The sequence below is a fragment of the Lampetra fluviatilis genome, chromosome 7 (genome assembly GCF_964198595.1).
Source record: "Lampetra fluviatilis chromosome 7, kcLamFluv1.1, whole genome shotgun sequence".
Classification (NCBI taxonomy): Eukaryota; Metazoa; Chordata; class Hyperoartia; order Petromyzontiformes; family Petromyzontidae; genus Lampetra; species Lampetra fluviatilis.
This window is the reverse complement of record NC_136281.1, coordinates 2,490,119-2,509,955: the sequence shown is the minus strand read 5'-3', so window position 1 is coordinate 2,509,955 and position 19,837 is coordinate 2,490,119. Positions and strand designations below refer to the sequence as shown.

General features: G+C 49.1%; 1 protein-coding gene across 4 annotated transcripts in view; it reads right to left on the bottom strand.

The window, feature by feature from the left end:
* The window catches only part of ESRRG (estrogen related receptor gamma), a 113,160-nt gene that overhangs the window by 7,846 nt on the left and 85,477 nt on the right, over nt 1-19,837 (bottom strand). For all 4 annotated transcript variants that reach the window (XM_078858159.1, XM_078858157.1, XM_078858156.1 and 1 more), the window contains exons 4-5: nt 10,531-10,656; nt 8,817-8,978 (exon numbers count right to left, since the gene is read on the bottom strand). In XM_078858159.1, the coding sequence (XP_078714285.1) occupies nt 8,817-8,978; nt 10,531-10,656 (288 nt within the window). The remainder of the gene's footprint in view (nt 1-8,816; nt 8,979-10,530; nt 10,657-19,837) is intronic.

Genomic DNA, 19,837 nt, shown 5'->3' with positions numbered 1-19,837 from the left:
CAAATATTACCCACTTAGCGTGGCGTGTTTTTGCTAAATATGTTTGTCGAACACGGAAAGCGGTTGGATAATAATGGCCCTCTGTTGCGCGGCGACGCGCGCTGGGACATTCCGAGCCGCCTTCGTGTTTTTGGGCTGCACACGCAGTAAAGCAGAGCCGCGGAGGGGCTCAGAGTGTGTAGGCTCCTCCCTCCCCCACCCCAAATAATTCCCTTAATTCTCCGAATCTACGGCTCATAATCTCCTAATTAATTATTCTTTTGCGCCGCTTCAGGATCATTACGCAATGCAATAAAGGACATGTAATTATGAAATTTTACAGCCATTACAGATGGCGACGGCTCATATTTCACAGTAAATATTAGGCGGTGTGTGGGCACGGGACCTCAGCGGACAGCGTGCTGGGTTCAGATGGATGAATTGTGCCCAGAAGTAATCAGCACCCGGGGCCCATAATGGCCGTGGCCAGATGAAGCGGCGGATAAAGACAAACTGCGCCATCAGTGCACGCCCGGTGGTACCATAAGGCAGGCTCATCTGGCTGGATAAACATGGCTGATTGAGGCTGGGCTGGGCACTGTGGGCGATCAGCGGGGGCGAGCCGAGGGGGGGGGAGAGAGGGCGGGAGGGCAGCACGCGATGGGCGAGCAGTGCCGGACGCCCGCCGCGGAGAGCGGGGGCTGCAGGAGAGGTCCTGTCCACTTCATTATCGTTGCCGCACAATACAGTTTCATTAAGGAGCAGAGGGGCCGCAGATGGGGAAGGGGGTCGAGCGTCTCCCGGGATGTGCCCTGCCCTGCTCCACTCTCCCTGAGCATCACTCAGCAGGGATGCTTGCAACTGCACACGAACACCCCCCGGGACTGCTGCAGCCACCGTCGCTAACTCGCAAATTGCGCTGGCCTGGCCACACCGACGAAATTTGTGTTTTGTAAAAAAAAAAAATCAAGTCACTCTGCAAAGTACATGGCTGGATAATGCGGCTGTTGTAAGGTGTTCCTCTAATTTAAAGCCACAACTCGATTTACTGTCATTTTTAAGAGGAAAGGGAATTGGGGTTGGGTGAATTTGAGGCGGGGGAACAAAGTGGAATACATTAGCTCCTCTTGTCCCACGGTACCCGTAAACATCTACTGATGGAATTTAAGAAGAAATCCCCTGGTGGAATGAATTGGATTAAATTTCCGAGTCCAAAAAGCCTCCTTAAATGGAAGAGGAGTCCAGACATGTGAGAGAGGAAATCCAGCTGCATCACGGAGTGAATTATTTAGAACCTCGCGGCCCAGCAACGCCAGCCCAACGCCCTCTCCACCAGCCGCCAGAGGCACGGTTTATGCTACGGAGTTTACGGCAGCGATAATAATAATAATAATGCGGAGAGCGCACCAACATGTGTCTGGGAGAAAGCGAACAAGAAAACATATTATGCGAAAGCAATCTTTTCCATACGGAGATGGTGGATGCGACGCCACCGTGAGATTTGGTGGACCGCAGGCACTCGGCGGATGCGAGCACACTGCGCGCGTGCATCAGGCTAATCTAAACCCCGCGTCGAGGCACGGGGCTCAGTGCTTGCCGAGGCCACCGCAGCAGATGGACCTCGCTGCAGCCAAAAGTGAAAGTAAGATAAAAAAAAAATTAAACCCTTCGCCGCAATTAATCTAAGTCCGTATAATTTCAAGAGACATAAAGCATAAATTACTATGGCCGCATGTTATTCTTTTTGAACGCAATTTGTGCTGCAAATTAGCGTTAACTTTAATGGTTTGCAGGCAAACTCCCACTCCTGGTTGTAGCGCCAAAGCAAACGCAAATAAGCATTCAGATCTACAGAGTTCGTCATTTGAGTTTGTTTCTACAGCACAACACGGCGCTTCACACAGGCATTCATCCCTGTATAACATATCATCGGGATTCGTTAAAAGTTTCCATTAGACTGGCCGCACAGACTGGACAGGAGGATTTGTCACGTTTAACATACCTGGTGCCCGACAGATGTTTACAAACAAAACGTTAATGGTTAAAAGTTGCCACTGATTAGATCATTGCTACCATATGGCAGGCAATCAAAGTATAGATCATCAAAATAATTACTTCAGAGATACAAGAGGAGATAAATAAAATAAACACTCGCACGGGCACCCCGCTCGTCAGACAAAACAGATGCGCGCTAGGAGCCGTTCAGGCCCAGGGTGCCGCTTAAAACGTCACGACGGTGCCACGGTCTCGTGCCCCCACTCTGCTGGCACGGACCCAGCGCCAGCGTTGGTACCTCCCTCACAGCTACACCGGCAACCTCCTATGCCCAACCTCGCCCCCCACCCCCCTGCCCCAATGTTGGTATACAGGAGGTCGTTGGTTCAATCCCGACCCTGACCCCTGTAGATTTGGAGTTTGAATATTGTCCCCGTGGTTGCGTGGACTTCGGGGTTTTTCCCTCTACATTTATAAACATGCGTTTTCAGTATTTGGCTGCTATAAATTTCCACGTGATAAGCCACTTCGTTGAGCTATTATCTGTGGCCAGGTCGCTTCTGATTATAGCTACATAACTCAGTGGGCCTTACCTGGTAAAATAAAAAAAATGTTTACTTTAGTTTTAGTGCCAATTCTACCACGTACATCGCTATCCTACTTGACAATCCCCCTTCATGGCACCCACGTATATCCCTCCTACATCCCATGCCTCTGTGATAGCAACCTAGTGAAATCCCTCTTAAGCAAAGCGATATTACCGTAGAGGACATTTCGCAGGTGCACTCACGCTGGTGTATGCTGGTGCAACACGGTACATGGGACACAGATGGCACGGGGCATGCGGCACGGTCTGAGGGGCGCATCCATCAAGAGAGATAAAAACATTTATAACGATACAATATACATGTGATGCACAGTAAACATATATAACGCATGCATGCTATTAAATGAGAATACGTTAGGCAAACACGATTGTTACTTGAGTTTGATGAGCTATAATGCAGGAAATAGAGAAGATTAATAAAGTGGCATCAGAGATGTTGAATTTCTTTTCCACCGTACGTAGCCAACCATGCTAATAAACTAAACAAAAAAAAGCAGTTCTGAAGAAATTCGTTTTCAATTTAGATTTAAAAGTGGAAAGCTCCAGTGGCGTCCTAATATCGGAAGGAAGAACGTTCCAGACGGCCGCAGAAGCGCATCTGAAAGCGCGCGATGCAGTGACCGTCTTTGTTCCATGGTTAACCAAAAGCCGTTGCAGTGAGGATGACCGAATTGCACGTGATGATGGTTTATGCTCCTTGACGAAATCAGCGAGGTGTCGTGGTTCATTTGTGGCGAATACTTTGTGTGTAATGAGTGTGACCTTAGGAATGAGCGTGTGCGGTGGCCGGACATGCTGCGGTGCCCGCAGCCTTGCCCCGCTCTGTGTGCCCAACGACGTCTACAGACAATGCTGCCCCTCTCTCTCTTTGTGCCTGCTTGTGAACTTTGCCTGAACCACATGAAATAATGGGCCGTGATGACAGGAATGTTATTCCTTACACTAAATTTGCTGTCCAAGGTGAATTGAAATAGTGTTTGGTTTGTGTAATTACATCCATCTATCTTTATATTCCAGAAGGCATACGGTAAATTGAAAATACTAAAAATTGACTGTGCATTCTGATATTTAATGATTGCCACCGACAGGATGGTGATTTATAGGTAACTCGCTTTCAACACACATTTGCATCTTATTACAAGAAGATTGCAAACCGCGAGTGTTATTAATGACGATGATAGAAACTGATGAATTGATTTGATTTGCAAATGCGATCGAACTAACCACGAGGAAAATGCGCAATAACGCCGTGTTTTGCGAGCGGCAATCGCTCTTGTCACGGAGGGCTCACTCCGCGGGCCGACAGCGCTATACGGAGCCTGCTTTTATTCTAATGACTTGTGCCACGCCGTGTAAAACTAATCCCTTATAGAGCCACGTAAGGACCTCCTCAGCATCTTAAGCTGCTTCGTCTAATTTTAGGTCCGAGAGCTGAGAAAATGAGCGCTCGTGCGAGTTGAGAGGGTGGGGGGGGGAATTTTGTTCTCTCAGCAAACAGTGAAGAGCAGCGGCAGCGGCAGCATCTGATGCAACCCCCAGCACAGTTGAGAGAAGCAAATATGTATCAGCCTCGTTCACGGGCTCATTACCTTTTCAGGGTTATTAAACAGGGGGAAGAGCAAACATATTTCCTGTTCCTGTAGAGAGCCTGGCTGGGCATTACCCTAAGTCATGCTGAGTGCTGACAGGGGAAGTGATTGGAACATAATCAGGCGGCTGAGAGGGCCTTTCCACTTCACGTTTATTGATGACTTGGAGGACGGGGCAGAGAGAACAAACACATCTAATGGCCATCAATTAGAAAAGAAAACCAATTAGACAAAGTCTGGAAATGAAAAATAACAAAACGAAGGATGGAGGGAAATGTATGGCCTGCAGGGGAAGCGAGAAACTCGGATGTGAAACGCACGAGAAACAAAGAGAAGGAAACTGATTAACACAATCAAAATAGCGATAAGTTTAAAATGAAATTGAAATACAAAAATGACAAATAATTCTGGATATGTCAGAATTGTGGAACACACCGTGGAGAGGTGAAATATGAATGCAGTTTAACAGTTATCTAACAAGAAATGTGCTGGAATGGAAAACAATAATATAAAAGTAGGAAAAACCTTTCACAAATGTGGACTAGACAGATGAAATATTGTGAACATTTGTTCAGCTCGTGGCACTAATCTCTACCTTTTATATCAGTGACACTCAGCAAATCTTTAGAAAGCCACAATCAACGCGCGCGCTAAGCCAAAGGGAAAGCCACGAGGGTCTGCATTATTGGCAACATCACCCTCCAGCGGAAATGCTCCCATCGGTATGCAGCCTCACTCGCACACCAGCCCCCCCTCCACCCACTTCTAGCCCCCGAACGCCGTGTGTGCCTCACAGCCACCCAGCCGATCCCACCTCCTCTTCTCCCTCCGCACCGCCACGTGCCACGAAGCCCCTTGACAGTGCACAGGAGGAACTCATGGATGCCTCTGGGAGGGCTCTCAGGGGCTGTGTGACCCCTGTGGCCCAGTGGTCGCTGGCCCCATGCAGGTCCCTCTGTGGAGGCCAGAGGAGTGGCCCCGCACTGACAGCCAGGAAGTATTGATTAATCATCGCTTGGAAGGACTGTCGTCCACTCCATCACTAAACAAACGTCAATCCTGAGCACAAAATTCACGTTTTATATTTTACTGGCGGCACTTCCAGATGTGCCTCGATATCGCGACGTAGCAGAGCACAAGTGCCCCCCCCCCGCTACCCCACGTCTGTGCACGTACGATGGAATCTTACACCAATAACATCGACGGGCACAGTTAATATGGAATCGGCACAGGCGAATGAGACACGGGCTGGGACAAGTTGACTGGGATTCTTATTCCAGCTATCAGCTGCGAGGTCAGCAATGCCATCATTAGCAGTGTAGGGTACCAGCATTGCAGAAACCAGAAAAGCGGATAAGATCAGCTCAACCCTGCTGCTGCAGAAGCCCTAGCTCACACATGCTCAGCTTCCTGCCTTCACGAGTGCAGGCCCATCCTTTATTTCTTTGTCAAGCCCTCATACCAACACTTCACTACCCCCGGGAAGTGGCTGCCAGGATCCTCACTAAATAGCAGCATCACATGATTACCGGACCCTCCGCTGGCTCCCAGTCCATGGGGCCATCCACCACATCACCCACGTTATGGCCGTCAATGCAGCTATTGGCAACGTGATAACTGGAAATGTGGTTATTAATGGCAACGAAGTCGGTAATGCGATTACTGCAACGCATGAGGCAGTTTGCACCCAACACAACCGCCATGCCATATCAATACTGACGGATCTTTGAGGCCCAATTAAAACTCGCTCCTAGGCTGGACTCGGTTTGTTTCGATTGAGCAGTTCATTGGTGAACAGTACTGGATTCGTTCAGTAGAAAAACACCAACACAGAAGCAGCTCCACTGATTCAATGGTGGCCTCCGGCAGGAGCAACGCGTTGACCACCCCATGTCATTTCCTCTGTCGTCGTAACTTTAATTGCCACGCGAGTTTTGCCGGCCATTAAGAGTGCCCCGATGCCACGCGGTTCTCATGGCCGCGGTCTGCTCGACCAGCGTGACAGCGCTTGGAAGCCCCAGCCCGCAGGAAATGACGAATTAGGGCCACATTAAATATACTACGGTTAATGTTCCCATGCTCTGCCTTTAATATGACTAATGTTAAAGAACGATGCGTCTCCTCTATTACGAGAGAGGCAGCTCGTCCACGCTGAGCGAGAGAGCCGCTGCACGGCTTGGAGGCCAACAATCAGGCTCCGCAGAGATAGGAACAAAGCACACGTCTGCCTGCTTCGGTGCTCCCCTTAATCTCTCTCTAAAAACCCATCTCTCAAATAGATTTATGTTATCGAAGCCACTTAATTTCATTGTGCCATAATCAGTTAAAACGCCCGACTGGCCACAGAGCACCTTCCTAATGCAAAGAAGATATTAGTATGGTAACTCAATTTTATACAGAGTACTCGCAGAATTATTTTTTTTTTGTCCATTTACAACACCTGACCTTTCGTGATGGAAAACCACGGAAGATACCCACAACACTACATAACATTAAGCAAATCAATTTTCTTATTGCATTTCATATATATCAAGAGACCCCTATTGATTTTATTTCAATGCTCCCTCGCTCTCTTTTCCACACCGGCACAGTTAAATGTTAATTGCGGTTAGATGGGGCATTCATACTTATTTATCCATTAAAGCGGCATCCGAGGGGACCAATGAATGGGCTGTAAAGTCATCACGAAGAGCCGCAGTGCCTTGCCGATGCAAGAAAAATCCTCATGACTGAACTCCCGGGGTTCACAAGAGGTGGGGAGATCCAGGTCACATTAAGAAAATTATAGACAAACCCGCGCATGACCAGCCACCGCATGCACTCTGCAATGCCGACTGCACGACGAACACTTTGCACAAGCCGCATAAACTCGAGACTTTAAAATTCCAAACAAATTCAACTTCATGAAAATCCCACCTGTGCTAAGAGGTATCTATATATATATTTTCAAATCTTGACTTCATTTCTAATTTAGCTACCGTAGTGTTTTTTGTGACGTACGTTTGCAATGTTTTATTTCACAGCGCTATTTAAAGGCTCAATTCGCGCGTGGGCTTGTGTGAGCTTCTGTGATTCACCTATGCACGTGTGAGAGAGCACGTGCACAAATAGAAACCATAATGGGGCTAGATTGTGTGTCTGCATGTATGTGTGCATGTATATGTGCGTGTGCGAGCATTTAACTTGATACAAGCGTCAGCGTGACATCATTTTCACGTAGTGGCGAACAGTGATTCTGTTTGTTATTATTATTTTGTGTGTGTGTGTGCATGTCTACCAAACTTGCCTAAGATATACAAACTCTCATGGGGCCTGTGTGTGTGCGTGCATTATATGCGTGTGTGCCTCTGCTTTTGTATCTTGCCAGCCTTAATAAGTACTCATTAACAGCACTTGCCCCAATAGCCCACTTACGGCTATCTGGGTGATCTTTGTGTGCTTCTACGTGTGGGTGTATGCAAAGCAAATTGATGGTGCAGTGGTCTTGCAATGAGTTTTGAACCCACTACTTGAATTCAGTTCCAGGCCATAGCCAATTCAGCCTTATATAAATACCTGGCACTGTGGGTAAACATCAGCACGATAGAGACAAAGGTGGCTGGGCATGGTGCTGTCCACCCATTCCCTCCTTCGCCATGCCAGCCTTAATAGGTGTGCTTGATTGGTTAGAGACCACATGGGGGATCTTTGTGAACGTGCATCAGCCATTCACTCCAGCCAGGTAACCCATAACACCTGAGCCTGTCCTGTAACCTCCTGTCAGCGAGGTGTCACCACTTCACTGAGCCTCAAAGTCTCGCTAGTCTGGCACAAGGTTGTGATGACATCCCTGCCAATTAGTGATGAACTGCAGCTTTCAGTTGTTGTTGTTGTTGTTGCATGATCTTAAAGGTGCATTGAAAAATTATAATACTCCGATTGATGCTCCTGCTGTTGTGGAGTGACTCATGCAGCCAGCTATGGCTGCAGGGTTTTGGTAGTACATGTTGTTTATGCCATTTATTGTGAAAATTTCGTCACAGTTCCTACGATTGCTTTTTCATTGCTTTCATGGCTTAATTTTGGTGATTTCGAAAAGTGTATGGGTTTAGCCATTCTTGTTTGTTGTAGTACAGAGTTAGACTGATGGCCTTAATCTAAGTTGTCTTGTGGTTGTTGTTTGACTTGCATCCCACTGGGATTTTTGCACACAGCGTTGGTGTACGGTGCTTTTTCTGCAATATTTTGCTGTCTTTTCTTGGATTTTCTGTTTGCACTCAGTCACATATTCACTTTAAGATGTTTTTTGTTCATGCTTTTGTTTTTTTGTTTGTTGCGGTTGCACCCGATTCAAGAGCCGTAAGGCTCACAGGGCTATACCTAATAAATGAACTTGAACTTGAATGTGTCAGTGTATATAGGTGACGAGTGGTGGTGCAGTGGTTATCCGTGTTCAATTCCTGCTCACAACCGACATCTGTGATGATGATCTGAACTGGTACTGGGCCTCCCCTAGGTCAACTCAGCCTCAAATGAGTACCTAGGCCACCCATTCTCTCGTGAGGCCCTGCCAGCCTTCATGGGTGCTCGCTAACAGCACTTGCCCCAAGTCCATTATAGGCTACACGAAAGGGACATTTGTCTTTGTGTGTGCGGGACCGCCTCACCTGGAATGTGCTTGGCCCAGCCGATGATGACCACAAGCTCGCGGTCGGCCAGGTCGCACAGCGTGGTGAGGGCCTTGATGTCTCCCTCGGGCACGGTGGGGTCGGGCATAGCGTAGATCTTCTCGGGTTCAGCCACCAGCAGGTGCGAGATGATCTTGTTCACTGGAGGGAGCAATGGAAAGGTGGCGTGCTCAGTGCGATGCCAAGGGACCAGGACCACACGTGTCCTGAACTTGGGAACCAAATTGAAGCCACGCACTCCCCCCCTGCACCGGAAGACTCTTTCCCGATGGCACGTTTAAGAATAAGTCAAACATTTTACCTGCGATCGTCGAGAAATTTGATGCAAAACAAAAATATGTAATCCGTAATTGTGTGTGAGTACGTGTTTCAAGATTACGTTTTAAATTTTTATCTAACGTGCAATCACAACATTGTGTCCTCATGCCTAATACTTAGCAATAATAAGTAATTAAAGAGAAAAACGGTTTTATAATTGAATATAAATATAATAATATAGTAAATGTCATTATTTTCATTTACATGTTTGAGGCAATCCACGCTATTGATTTACATTCACGATCTTAAATGCTCATTAACACTGACAATTTATTATTTAAGAACCAATAATTCTACACATTAATTGACTTGAACTGCACATTCACTGTTCAAATTGCTTAATCAATGCGTGCGAAACATATTTTTCTTGTCGACGCAACGCCAAACCCTGTATTCATTTCATTTCCTCCATGTCAAGCAGAATAAGGGACAGTAGAAGATGCTGGTTAATGTTGGCATAAGTGGAATCAATACAACTATTAACATTAATGGCTTCGGGAGCTGTAAATGTTCCAGGCAGCCAGAAGAACAACAGGACTGGGACTTTACGACAATAAAATTTCTTGCCTGAATGAACCTCTGACACCCAGTAAATGGAAACCGGCCATAGATTACGCGGGTGCCCGTGATACCACGGCCAATTAAAAAGCCCTCCGGTGCATTATCTGCAGTGCTTCAGATAAAGAGTGAAAATTGAAAGGGCTGCAGCCAAACGGGGGGAGTTAATCACGGGCAGCTCTGGGGTTGTTTTCCCCGTGCAGAGCGCACGGCTTGAGTCGGAAAGCTGCAAAAGCCGCGAGAGAGAGGAGAGAATGGAGGGAGGAGAGAGTGGCGAGACGCTCTGCGCCATCACCGTTTAGCCGTGGAGCCTCGAAGTCTAGACGCAGCACTGAGGCTGCCAGGTGATATTTTTTTCTGCTGCTGCTGCACTGGTGGATTTCCAGCGCAGCGTGGAGACAAGTGATACACTAATCCTCAGTCGCATCACCCAGGGGAGATCTCGCCCCGGCCGAGTGGGGAAGCATTTAATTACAGTCTTACCCATTGACAAACGGCTCAATTCTACCAGCTCTGCAGCGTCTCATAACAGCAGGCATGACAAAACTGTCTCCGGCACACACGCCGCTACTCACCGCATTGGAACACACATTTCGAACAAAATCCTTCCCTTATCGCTCTTTGGGCTGCTGCCTTTCCAAAGCCTAGACACCTCCGTGTCCCTCTGACACGGGACGTCAGAACCCAGGCGAGTGCATAAAACACCGCCGAACAGCAGGTTTGGCACAAAGGTGAAAGGAAATGCGAGTGCGTGTCGTGCGGTGGCATCGGCCGGGCACGAGTGGGCCCTGCACGACTGAGGTGGAGCGGGCCCCACCGAGGCTCCCGTTGCAGGGCTTCTTGACTGGCTGCGCCAGCTGGGGGTTGAGGTAGGGGCTGTTCTCGGCGTCGATCCGTCGCTTGTACTTCTGTCGCCCTCCTCGCACCCGGTCGAGACGCACGCCTGGAAGGCAGCGTGCGAGGCAGACACAGCGGCAGCCGCAGCGACAGGATGCGTGACCCCTTTACAACCATTATTATTTCCAGCATTATCATCGTTCCCCATCGCCCCGCACCCCCCAACCTCCTCCCCCCCCCCGCCCCCCCATCATTAATGTAAATTCAACAGTCACAAGTGTTTTTAAAATGTAGGTGTTTGCAAAAATATATAGATGTATTTAATGATGTCTTAAAGGTTTGTTTAATAACTAACCACATAATTTATTAATTCTTCGAAGATTAAAATTGGAGTTATAACATTTAGATATCTAAATAATTTAAATGTAGTTCCACATATTTGGAGAGAAACAGAATTTAATAAAAGGGCAAGTCCTTATTTTAGTTTTTAAATATGAGATGTAAATTACACATGCTAGCGGCACGCTGGCTCACTCTCAGCGGCAGTCTGCACGGAAGGTTACATTGCTAGAGCAGTCATCATAACACTTCACTCCGCACTGACATTTTAACCGTGATAAATGTTCAATACGAGTGGGGAAATTTCCAATCGCAAAAACCTTGATCATAAAAACAGAGTCAAACGGATTTAGCACATACCTACATTGCTGATGTGTTTCTACATGAATTCAAATGCATTTAATTGAATATGTGTTATGTCCTATTGCATTGATCTTCCATATGATTGCCAGTTAGGCCAATTTAGGTGGCTCTGTTGTCAATAACGTCTTGCTTGGAGGTAACGTTCAGGCCATCGATAAATAACCCGTCCACGCTGGGAAGGTCAGCCCTGAGTTGGCGCATCCCTGATTTACACGCAGCGCCCAGCGACCCCACATGAGAGCGCTGTCCTTTGCCCAATCTATCCTTTTAATTTACTTTCATCAAGAGGCCCCTAATTTAATTAATCCAGTTTCTCATGAGACCCGCAGCGTCACGGTAAACAGCTAACCAAAAATGACACCTCACATTTGACACGTTAACGGCAATGCCGAGTGTAAAATTGAGGAGCGTTCCGCACCAGAAGTCTGCTTAACCTCGTCCCAGAGCGAGCCCAGCATTCTCTACGACCCAGGCACTCGACTCACAACTCCGCGAGTTACGACTAATTAAACAGAGCTCTTGCAGTTCCCCTCCCTGTCTCCTGCAACGTAATCAGACGGTGTAACAAATTATTCAGCGGTGATGCGCATCGCCTCTGGAAAAGCTGCTCACCACGTAATGGAAATAAATGTGAGCCTCAGCACTTACGCCACGGTGAACATCTTCAAGTTAAAGAACGCGCAAACAAAATATGGGTGCATTTATTTTCTCAGGAATTGCCAGAAGAGTGAAAATTCATAACGGGCCGACGAGCTGCATCAACTTTTTTAGCGACTGCACGAATGTGTTCACAGCGGATTGATGAAGGGCGATGCTTGTGATTTTTTTTCTCATCTCAAATGCTTTCTGTCCTGCCCCCCGGGGGAGGCACGCAGCGTGCACGAGCATCGCCGGAGGAACGTGCGAGCGTGCGTCCACGTCAGGTCCACTTGCAGCGTTCGCACAACGACGGAGAGAAAGAGGACGAGGCGGCTGAGAGGTCGAGTGGGGAAGCTGTCAGGCGACGTGTTTGAGGCTCACATTCTAAGTCAGGAAACATGCCGTGACGATGCTGCACATAACCGCAGCTGCTTATAAATCACAAAATAACACCAGCCCCTCCACTTTGTGGTACGTTATCATCAGTTTACGGTCTCTAATGACTTCGATAGGAATCGCACCGAGGTGCTCCTTGCAAACATTTGCACAGAATGAATTTAATGACAAGCATAAAGATGGCACACAGAGATTTAAATGTGTATAATAGAGTCATCGCCTCCAGGCAAGGAATAAGGAATACAAATCGAGCTACGTGCCTGAAGGCGGCGTTTTTGTCGTCTCTTTCCACTTTGCATACGGTCATCCCGCAGACAATCTCAGCCGGACAAATGACTTCCCACGCTGGCAGGCGCGCTCATGAAAGTGACGGGAGAGATGTACACGCTGCATGTGTAACTCTCCATGACTTGGCGTACGAATGTGTGTAAGTGTCCTAATCAATATGTGTCTGAACTGTCCCGATAAGTAAACACAGCGCCGCGCGTGCAATTGACAAACAGCATTTGTTAACGTCGTGCTGAGCAAGGCAAAGCACGACTGCACCAGAGCTTCCGTCTAAAAATAAACGCGAGATACATTACAAGCATTAATTGATGGCTCAGCGAATCCAAAGATGATTTTCTCGCTTAAATTAGGATCGCATTAGACTTTCAGTTTGCTACCGTTCGTTGTCACATCTGGGCAAACACTTTAAGAGCTGAGCGACAGATGAGTGCGTTAGCCTTCCAAGTCTAGCACGCAGCACGCGTATCAATGGGACGGCGGGGGGTGGGGGTCTTGAATGTTGGCCAAAATGTTGATTTCCTCTTCCTTTCAGCAAACAAACTTCCCGTGTATTTGTCTGTACAGCACACATCCGCAGAACGCTGTGCCGCATTGATCGCAGCGGAATAATTTGCACCGAACTGTGGCTGTAATCAAACGATCGAGACTACGCCAGCACCATCCCTGTCGTGCAGTCAAAAATGAGCACGAGCTCCAAGACAGCTTTGTGTACAAAATGTACAACATACCAGTGTTTTTATTTGCACACAAAAAAAGGAAAACCCCCACATCGGTCCATGCGTAGGGAGTGATGGCGCCATGACCCTGTGCCAGCCACGTGTATTATAACGTCAGGGGGATATCTGTGGCACCAACATCCACACGCGCAGGCCAAGGGAGAGCTCGCTCATTCAATTTAAAGATATAATTTCAATTATGAAAAGCCCGCTGTGATATTGCGCAAGTTTGACAACGACGGTACATGCTGGGCAGAGCCAGGGTACACATTTTTTGTGATATGCGGTGCCTTTGCCAACGTCCTCTCCCGCTTTAATACGGAAACAAAAATGATTGCACATTACATAAATGTGTATAGCGTAATCCTCTTCAGAGCACATTCATCATTATTAACGAGGCAACCACGATACCTTTTACTCAGGCCAAACGAGAGGCTACCGTTTCTCACACTGTGCTCGTGAACCACTGGAGGAGAATGCAGACTTACTCCCTTAACATGTTTCAACACACAACAACCAACCGTCATTTACCAGTAAGTAGCGGTGACGTCACCACGGGGTTTGTGCCAGGCTATGTGCACTTTAAGGCCACGTGAACGGGACAGACCCAAGCGCCATGAGTTGACTGACTGAGATGAATGGCATTTAACACACAAAAGCAAAGATCCCCTATATAGCCTCAACAGACTTTTGAGGCAAATGCTCTTAGCGAGCACCTATGAAGGCTGGCTAGGCACCCGAGGGTGGCCAGCACCACGCCCGGACACCTTTGTCTCCCGAGTGGTGACATTTACACATCGCACCAGGTACTCATTTGAGGCTGAGTCGACGTAGAGGCCCACGACCAGTTCAAATAATTATCACTGGTGTTGGCCGTGAGCGGGAATTGAACTTGGGTCCGCCGGGTTCATAGTGCAGAGCACTAACCGCTACATTGCCACTCAACACATACAGACACTTCCTGGCCCACACTCTAAGCCAATTTCGCCGTGGCTCGAATTGAAGAGGACGAATGAACTTCGCACGCAGGTCACGAGTTAAGGAGGGCATTTTTTATCGGCAGTGAGCACTGGAAGCCGATGCGTGGGAAGGGCAACGAGAGGGGGGTGGCGAGAGGGTGGGGTGGTAGCGGCGGCAGCGGCGGCACAGCTGTTGGTAACGTGGCCGGCTCCAGGAGCCCGCACCTCAGATGCTGCTGCCACGGCGCATCGCTGGAGCGCGCCGGCCCTCGCTGTCACGGCGTGGCGGGCCGGGGTCACGTCACGCTGTCGCCCGCGCGCACCGCCGCCGAGCCGTCGCTGACGCCGCGCAGTCACGCGCCCTTAACGTCCCGGCCGGGCAAACGCGAGACGACGAGGGCCGCGTGAGGCCGACTGTTTGGCAAACTCGATCATTGTTTTGGCAGGCGGCGCTGCCTCCAAAACCCACCACTGTCCAGACTCCAAAGCCGCGGCGGCGCAATAACCAGAGCTGATGGAAGCTCCTACCGCGCTGGAATTAGCACGGAGGAGATCACAAACAATATTTCACGGGAGAGAAATGCTCGATGACACAGAGAAGAGGCAACAAGAGATCACCACATTTATAGCCCCCCGACTTGATTTTAGCAATCGCGACGACTCCTGCCATGCTCTGTAGGCTCTTTCTGCCGCACCGCACAGGACGCGCACCTCAATTTCAGCTCAGCCACAATAGCGCTGTACCTTTATTCTGAGCGCACACGTGCAAAGGGACGTGTTAAATGAAAAAAAAAAATTACCAAGTGTCCTGAGCAATTAATTTTTCCAACGACTGTAATGATGGCATAATTTGCAATCATTCTCACAATACCTAACATCATGAAGATGGTTCCATGCGAGGTTTTTCCATTGTTTTTCGGTATTGGTGCAAAATAAACTTCCAACAGGGCCCTTGAGTGCACCAACTGGCTGAAAAAGAAGTGACAATGTCCAAATATATTCCTTGGCATCGAAGCTCAGGCACACGCTACAATGGGATTCCCACAGGCCATGCTCCATGTCCCGCATCCCGCAATCCGTACTCATGCCTCACGCCTTGTATGACGTGTCCAACAATGTGTACCCTGTGTTCCCCCTCCTCCCCCGCCCCTCCGTGGCCATGCCATGTGCCTCCTGCGTTACTCTAAAGAGGAAGCTTTGTTTGGAGCCAATCTTCGGCCTAATACCCCTTCAACAATTTGCTTTAAAAGCACTGAACCAGTAGTGTCAAATAGCTCCACGAATATTGGCAGAAACGACCAAAATTCACTGTATATCATGTAATCGTCATTTGTTATTGGTCAGTATCAGAATCTTGATTTATCCTGGAGGAATCCGATAAGCTGTGAACCTATTTTTCACAGATGTCCAGTCGGGGTGGATAAGCAAGGTTCAGCAAAAATAGGAGTGAAAATTAGAGACCATGTAAGCAAGTCACAAAAAAATGTATGAATATAGATAAAGTACATAAGTACATCAATTACTGGGGATAAAAAAAAAACGAAATGCAAGCTTGGGTAAGGCAGCAAAACAACAACAAGAACAGTCCCTAACCACACCAACACAACACATAGTCTCACGATAAAAAATGAACATGTAACTATCGATACACAGATAAGGCTCAAAGTTGCGAATCACATTTGCAAATGTGGTTGTATCCAGCAATAATCTTCTGCTTCAGAATATTTTTTAAAGAAAGATTTACGATGTCAAGGGAGGCAACAAGGTTGTTCTAAAACGTTGGTGCTGCAACGGCAAAGGCTTTGTGTCACCTATTCCGATTCTTTGCTGACACGTTGTGTTTTATATTTACCACTTCTCCGCTGTTTTCAGCAGGACCGGTGCCACGGTAAATAACTTCTTCATTAGCCATGCACAAAATAGTGTATGCTAAAATCATCCTCTTCTCAGATAAATGACAATTTTTGTTCTAAACCATCAGCAAGACATATAGAGTGACTTTACGACAGCCTAACGTGAAATGAGGGTGTAAATCATGCGGAGCGTGAAGAGTGTGTCCGCTGTTCATCACGCCTGGCGGTGGCCACGGCCGAATGGGATCCACCGATCTGCAGCTTTCATTTCTGGCTCACTCTATAAACTGTCCTCTTAAAAGTGACACGCGGACGAGCGTGGGGCCGGAGCGGCGGGGCCGGAGCGGCGCGTCCGTCCACCCACCCGATGCCCGCGGACTACGCGGGGTTCCTGCAGCTGCCCTACTTCCATCTCTCAAGTAACACTCCCCTCCCCTCGCCCCATATTGATTTAAATAATGGATTTTGCATTGATCAGATCTAAAGTGACACGAGGCTTGGAATAAAAATACTTCCCGGGGATCCTTCTCTCCAGAGCCAAAACATCAATTAAGCGGCCAAAAAAGGGAAGCGGGCATTAAAGGTAGGCGGCAGAAAGGTAAACAGCCCGATGAAATTAAAACCATAATCAATTCGGGCAAAGTGACTGGGAGCTGAGCCGTGCTCGCCATTCATCACGCGGCGAGAGGCCCTGGCCCTAGTGAATGGGAGAGCAGCACCGCGGCCCGCGCTCGAGCCGTCGCGGCGCCGGCACCCGTCGCGGCGGCGCGGCCGCACGGTGACGCTCGGCGGGCCCCGGGCCCCGCTGCTGAATTTGACATAACCGGGCTGAAGCCCAGCAGCCGACGCGACCGGCCTAACCCTAATCAGAGCAGGCAAGCCGCATGAAGCACTGGCGGATGCAATATTTCAGCTCAACTGCAGAGATGCGGCACTGCTATGCGATCGCCGCCTTGGATTGTCATGGTGTCTGAGCCACTCGTGTTCTTTTACTGCCTGCCCCCCCCCCCCGTCCACCCAACTGCAACACGATCTCTCCATCTTTCGGAGAAACACCGTGTTATTTAAAATTTACAAATGCGTCTCCGACAGTTCCAGTGAAACATTAAAAGGCTTGCGGTGGGTATCTCTGACGTGTTTCATTGCGAACCCGAAGACGGCTACGTTCGGTCAGAAAACTGAAGACGGCGTGCACAAGAGAACGAACGTGAGGGTCATCATGGAGGTGAGATCGCCGCCTCATCTGTGGCTGACACAGCCCGAGCGATCATCCCTGGGCGCAAACGAGGGCAAGCAGCCAGCGCCGACTGCCAAAGCCGGCGCTCCCCAAGGTGTGACGCGCCGAGAGGGACCCTCGGCGGGAGACCTCCCTCCCCGCGACCGGGGTCAGAGCTGAACCCGTCACTCGGGACGCCGTCATTTAACCCGGGCGGCAGTAGCGCCGCCGCAGCTCGAGCAGTCGTGCCTGGTTCTGACAAGATAAGTGAGGTTGGGTACACTTCCCCAGTCCCACGAGATCCTCCCCCACATCAGCCACCCACATCCCACTCCGGTCTCACACTTCCAGCACGCACACCCTTGCACGCACACGCGCGCGCGTGCGTGAGGACACACGCGCGCACGCGCCCGCTCACACGCGCATGTCCCTGTCGTCTGCCAGCTGCCGGTGCCTCTCTTAGCGACAAATTTACCGCTGGCAAGAGTATGACATCCATTAGGCAGACAGCCGTGCAAACGGGAAATGCGCGACGGGTTCAGAGGAGTAATGAAACTAGTTAACATGCATTAACGGGGGAACAGGTTCATTTGTGCTCCTTTTCTTTTTTTGTTTGGAGGCGGCTGTAATAAATCCAAATTAATTACAGTTAACAGCGGTGACGAGCTGCGTCACCCCAGGGAGAGCAAACGGAGGCCTCCTGACGGCGAGCGAGCGGGCAAACTGAATCGGGGGCTCGGCAAAAACCTGCGCGCTCACTCACTCGTAAACACGGGCACCAAATAAATGAGGGCCGTGATAGAGTCTGCGATAATTAAAGTGGAGAGCGGTTGTGCGCACGAGCGAAGACAGAAGGCGGAGCGCACACACAAAGCGCCCGCTCCGCCTCACTGACTTACAGCTTAGGGAGGCCGAGCTTTCGCCTAAATCATAAAACCTGACGGAAACAAAGGGAATAAAAGCTGTCAGATGGACAGGCCGGTCAATACCTGGCTAATTCCACTGTTATGTTTCATGTAATACGTTGCTTTTTTATTTGTTAATTCCGGCTGGCTGGCTGTGACACCTATTTGACAGATGAGGGGAGAAGCAATCTGGAAGGATTTGAGATGACAGCACCTTTCAGCGCAATCCCTCCACGCGGCCATTCAATGGTAGCCTTCAAAAGCTGTCGAGCAAGATGCAAACTCGCCACGGCACCCTCCCGAGGTGTCCGTCCACTAAACAAATAGCGAGCGGGCAAGGGTGTTTATACACAAGCGCCATATATGGTGCATACGTCAAAAAAAACTCGCGCACCCCCAGCCGCGCAGAGCTGCGTTAACTTGCGTTTTTTTTCTTGGTGATATAATGCACGTGGGGAAGAATGAGGTGTCATTTCTGCGAAGGCGACTGTGGGCTCAATCCACCCTCCCTGCCTACTGCATCTTTGTTGACTTTAGCACCGGAAATATTTGCAGAGATATTTTAACATGGCACTCGGATGTAAAACTCACGCCGTGTGTTTGCGCACCAGTGAATTATTACCATTATTATTTATCATCATCGTCATATTCGGTCACGTGGTGCTAAGAATACGCAGTACCCAATTGGAAGGTTTCGAGTTCAAATCGTGGTCAGGAGCCAGCTCAGCCACTCATCCCTAGAGGTGTCAATACAACTTGAGACCACTTTGTGTAGAATTCAACAGTGGCTGCATTTTGAAGTGACTCGCAGGCCCCCCCAACCCCACCACAGGAACGTGGAGTTTCCACCAGTGCCCCGTGGGGCTGTGATTGAGAGATGAGCACGGGCCCCCTGCACTCACCGGAGCGAGGGAAACAACCACTGTGGCTTTTGACTCGAAGCGTTTATTACACCAAGTGAAGCAGCGGCGGCGGTGGCTCAACAGCGCAACGCCGACGCGTCGAGGCTCGTGCGCGGCGCGAGCCCTGCCGCCAGCGCAGCATTTGTCCGCATTTGATGGGCGAGAGAACTTGAAGCCGGGAAGGTTTGTGTGTTTTTTTATTTTGACAAAGATGTTGCATCCAGTCTTTCGCGGAAGAAGAAGAAGCAGAAGGAAAAAAAAGACCATCCCTGCCAAACAAATGATGAGATTCTACGCTGACATTGCTGACAGTAGCTTGACAGATAGGGATGCATTCCTCATTGCACAGCAGCCTGCTGAGTGCAAGCAATTTCTAACTGCCACTCAAGCTCCTCCGCCTACTTTCTCTCACCACACCTACCGACGATTACGCTACCCAAATCAAACTGCCGAATCAATACCATCTGCATACCACAGGGGCTCATCCACCGGAGGAATAAAAAATTAAACCTCAGGATTTTCCAGACGGGCATTCTGGATAGGGGGGTGGTGTGGCCAAAAGTAAAGGAGGGAGCGTCTCCAGGGAGAGACGGGTGGAGGGAGGGCGGGAGGGAGATAGGGGAGAAGGGAGATAGGGAGGAAGGAATGGAGGGAGATAGAGAGGGAGATAGGGAGGAAGAGAGATAGGGAGGAAGGAAGGGGGTAGGGAGA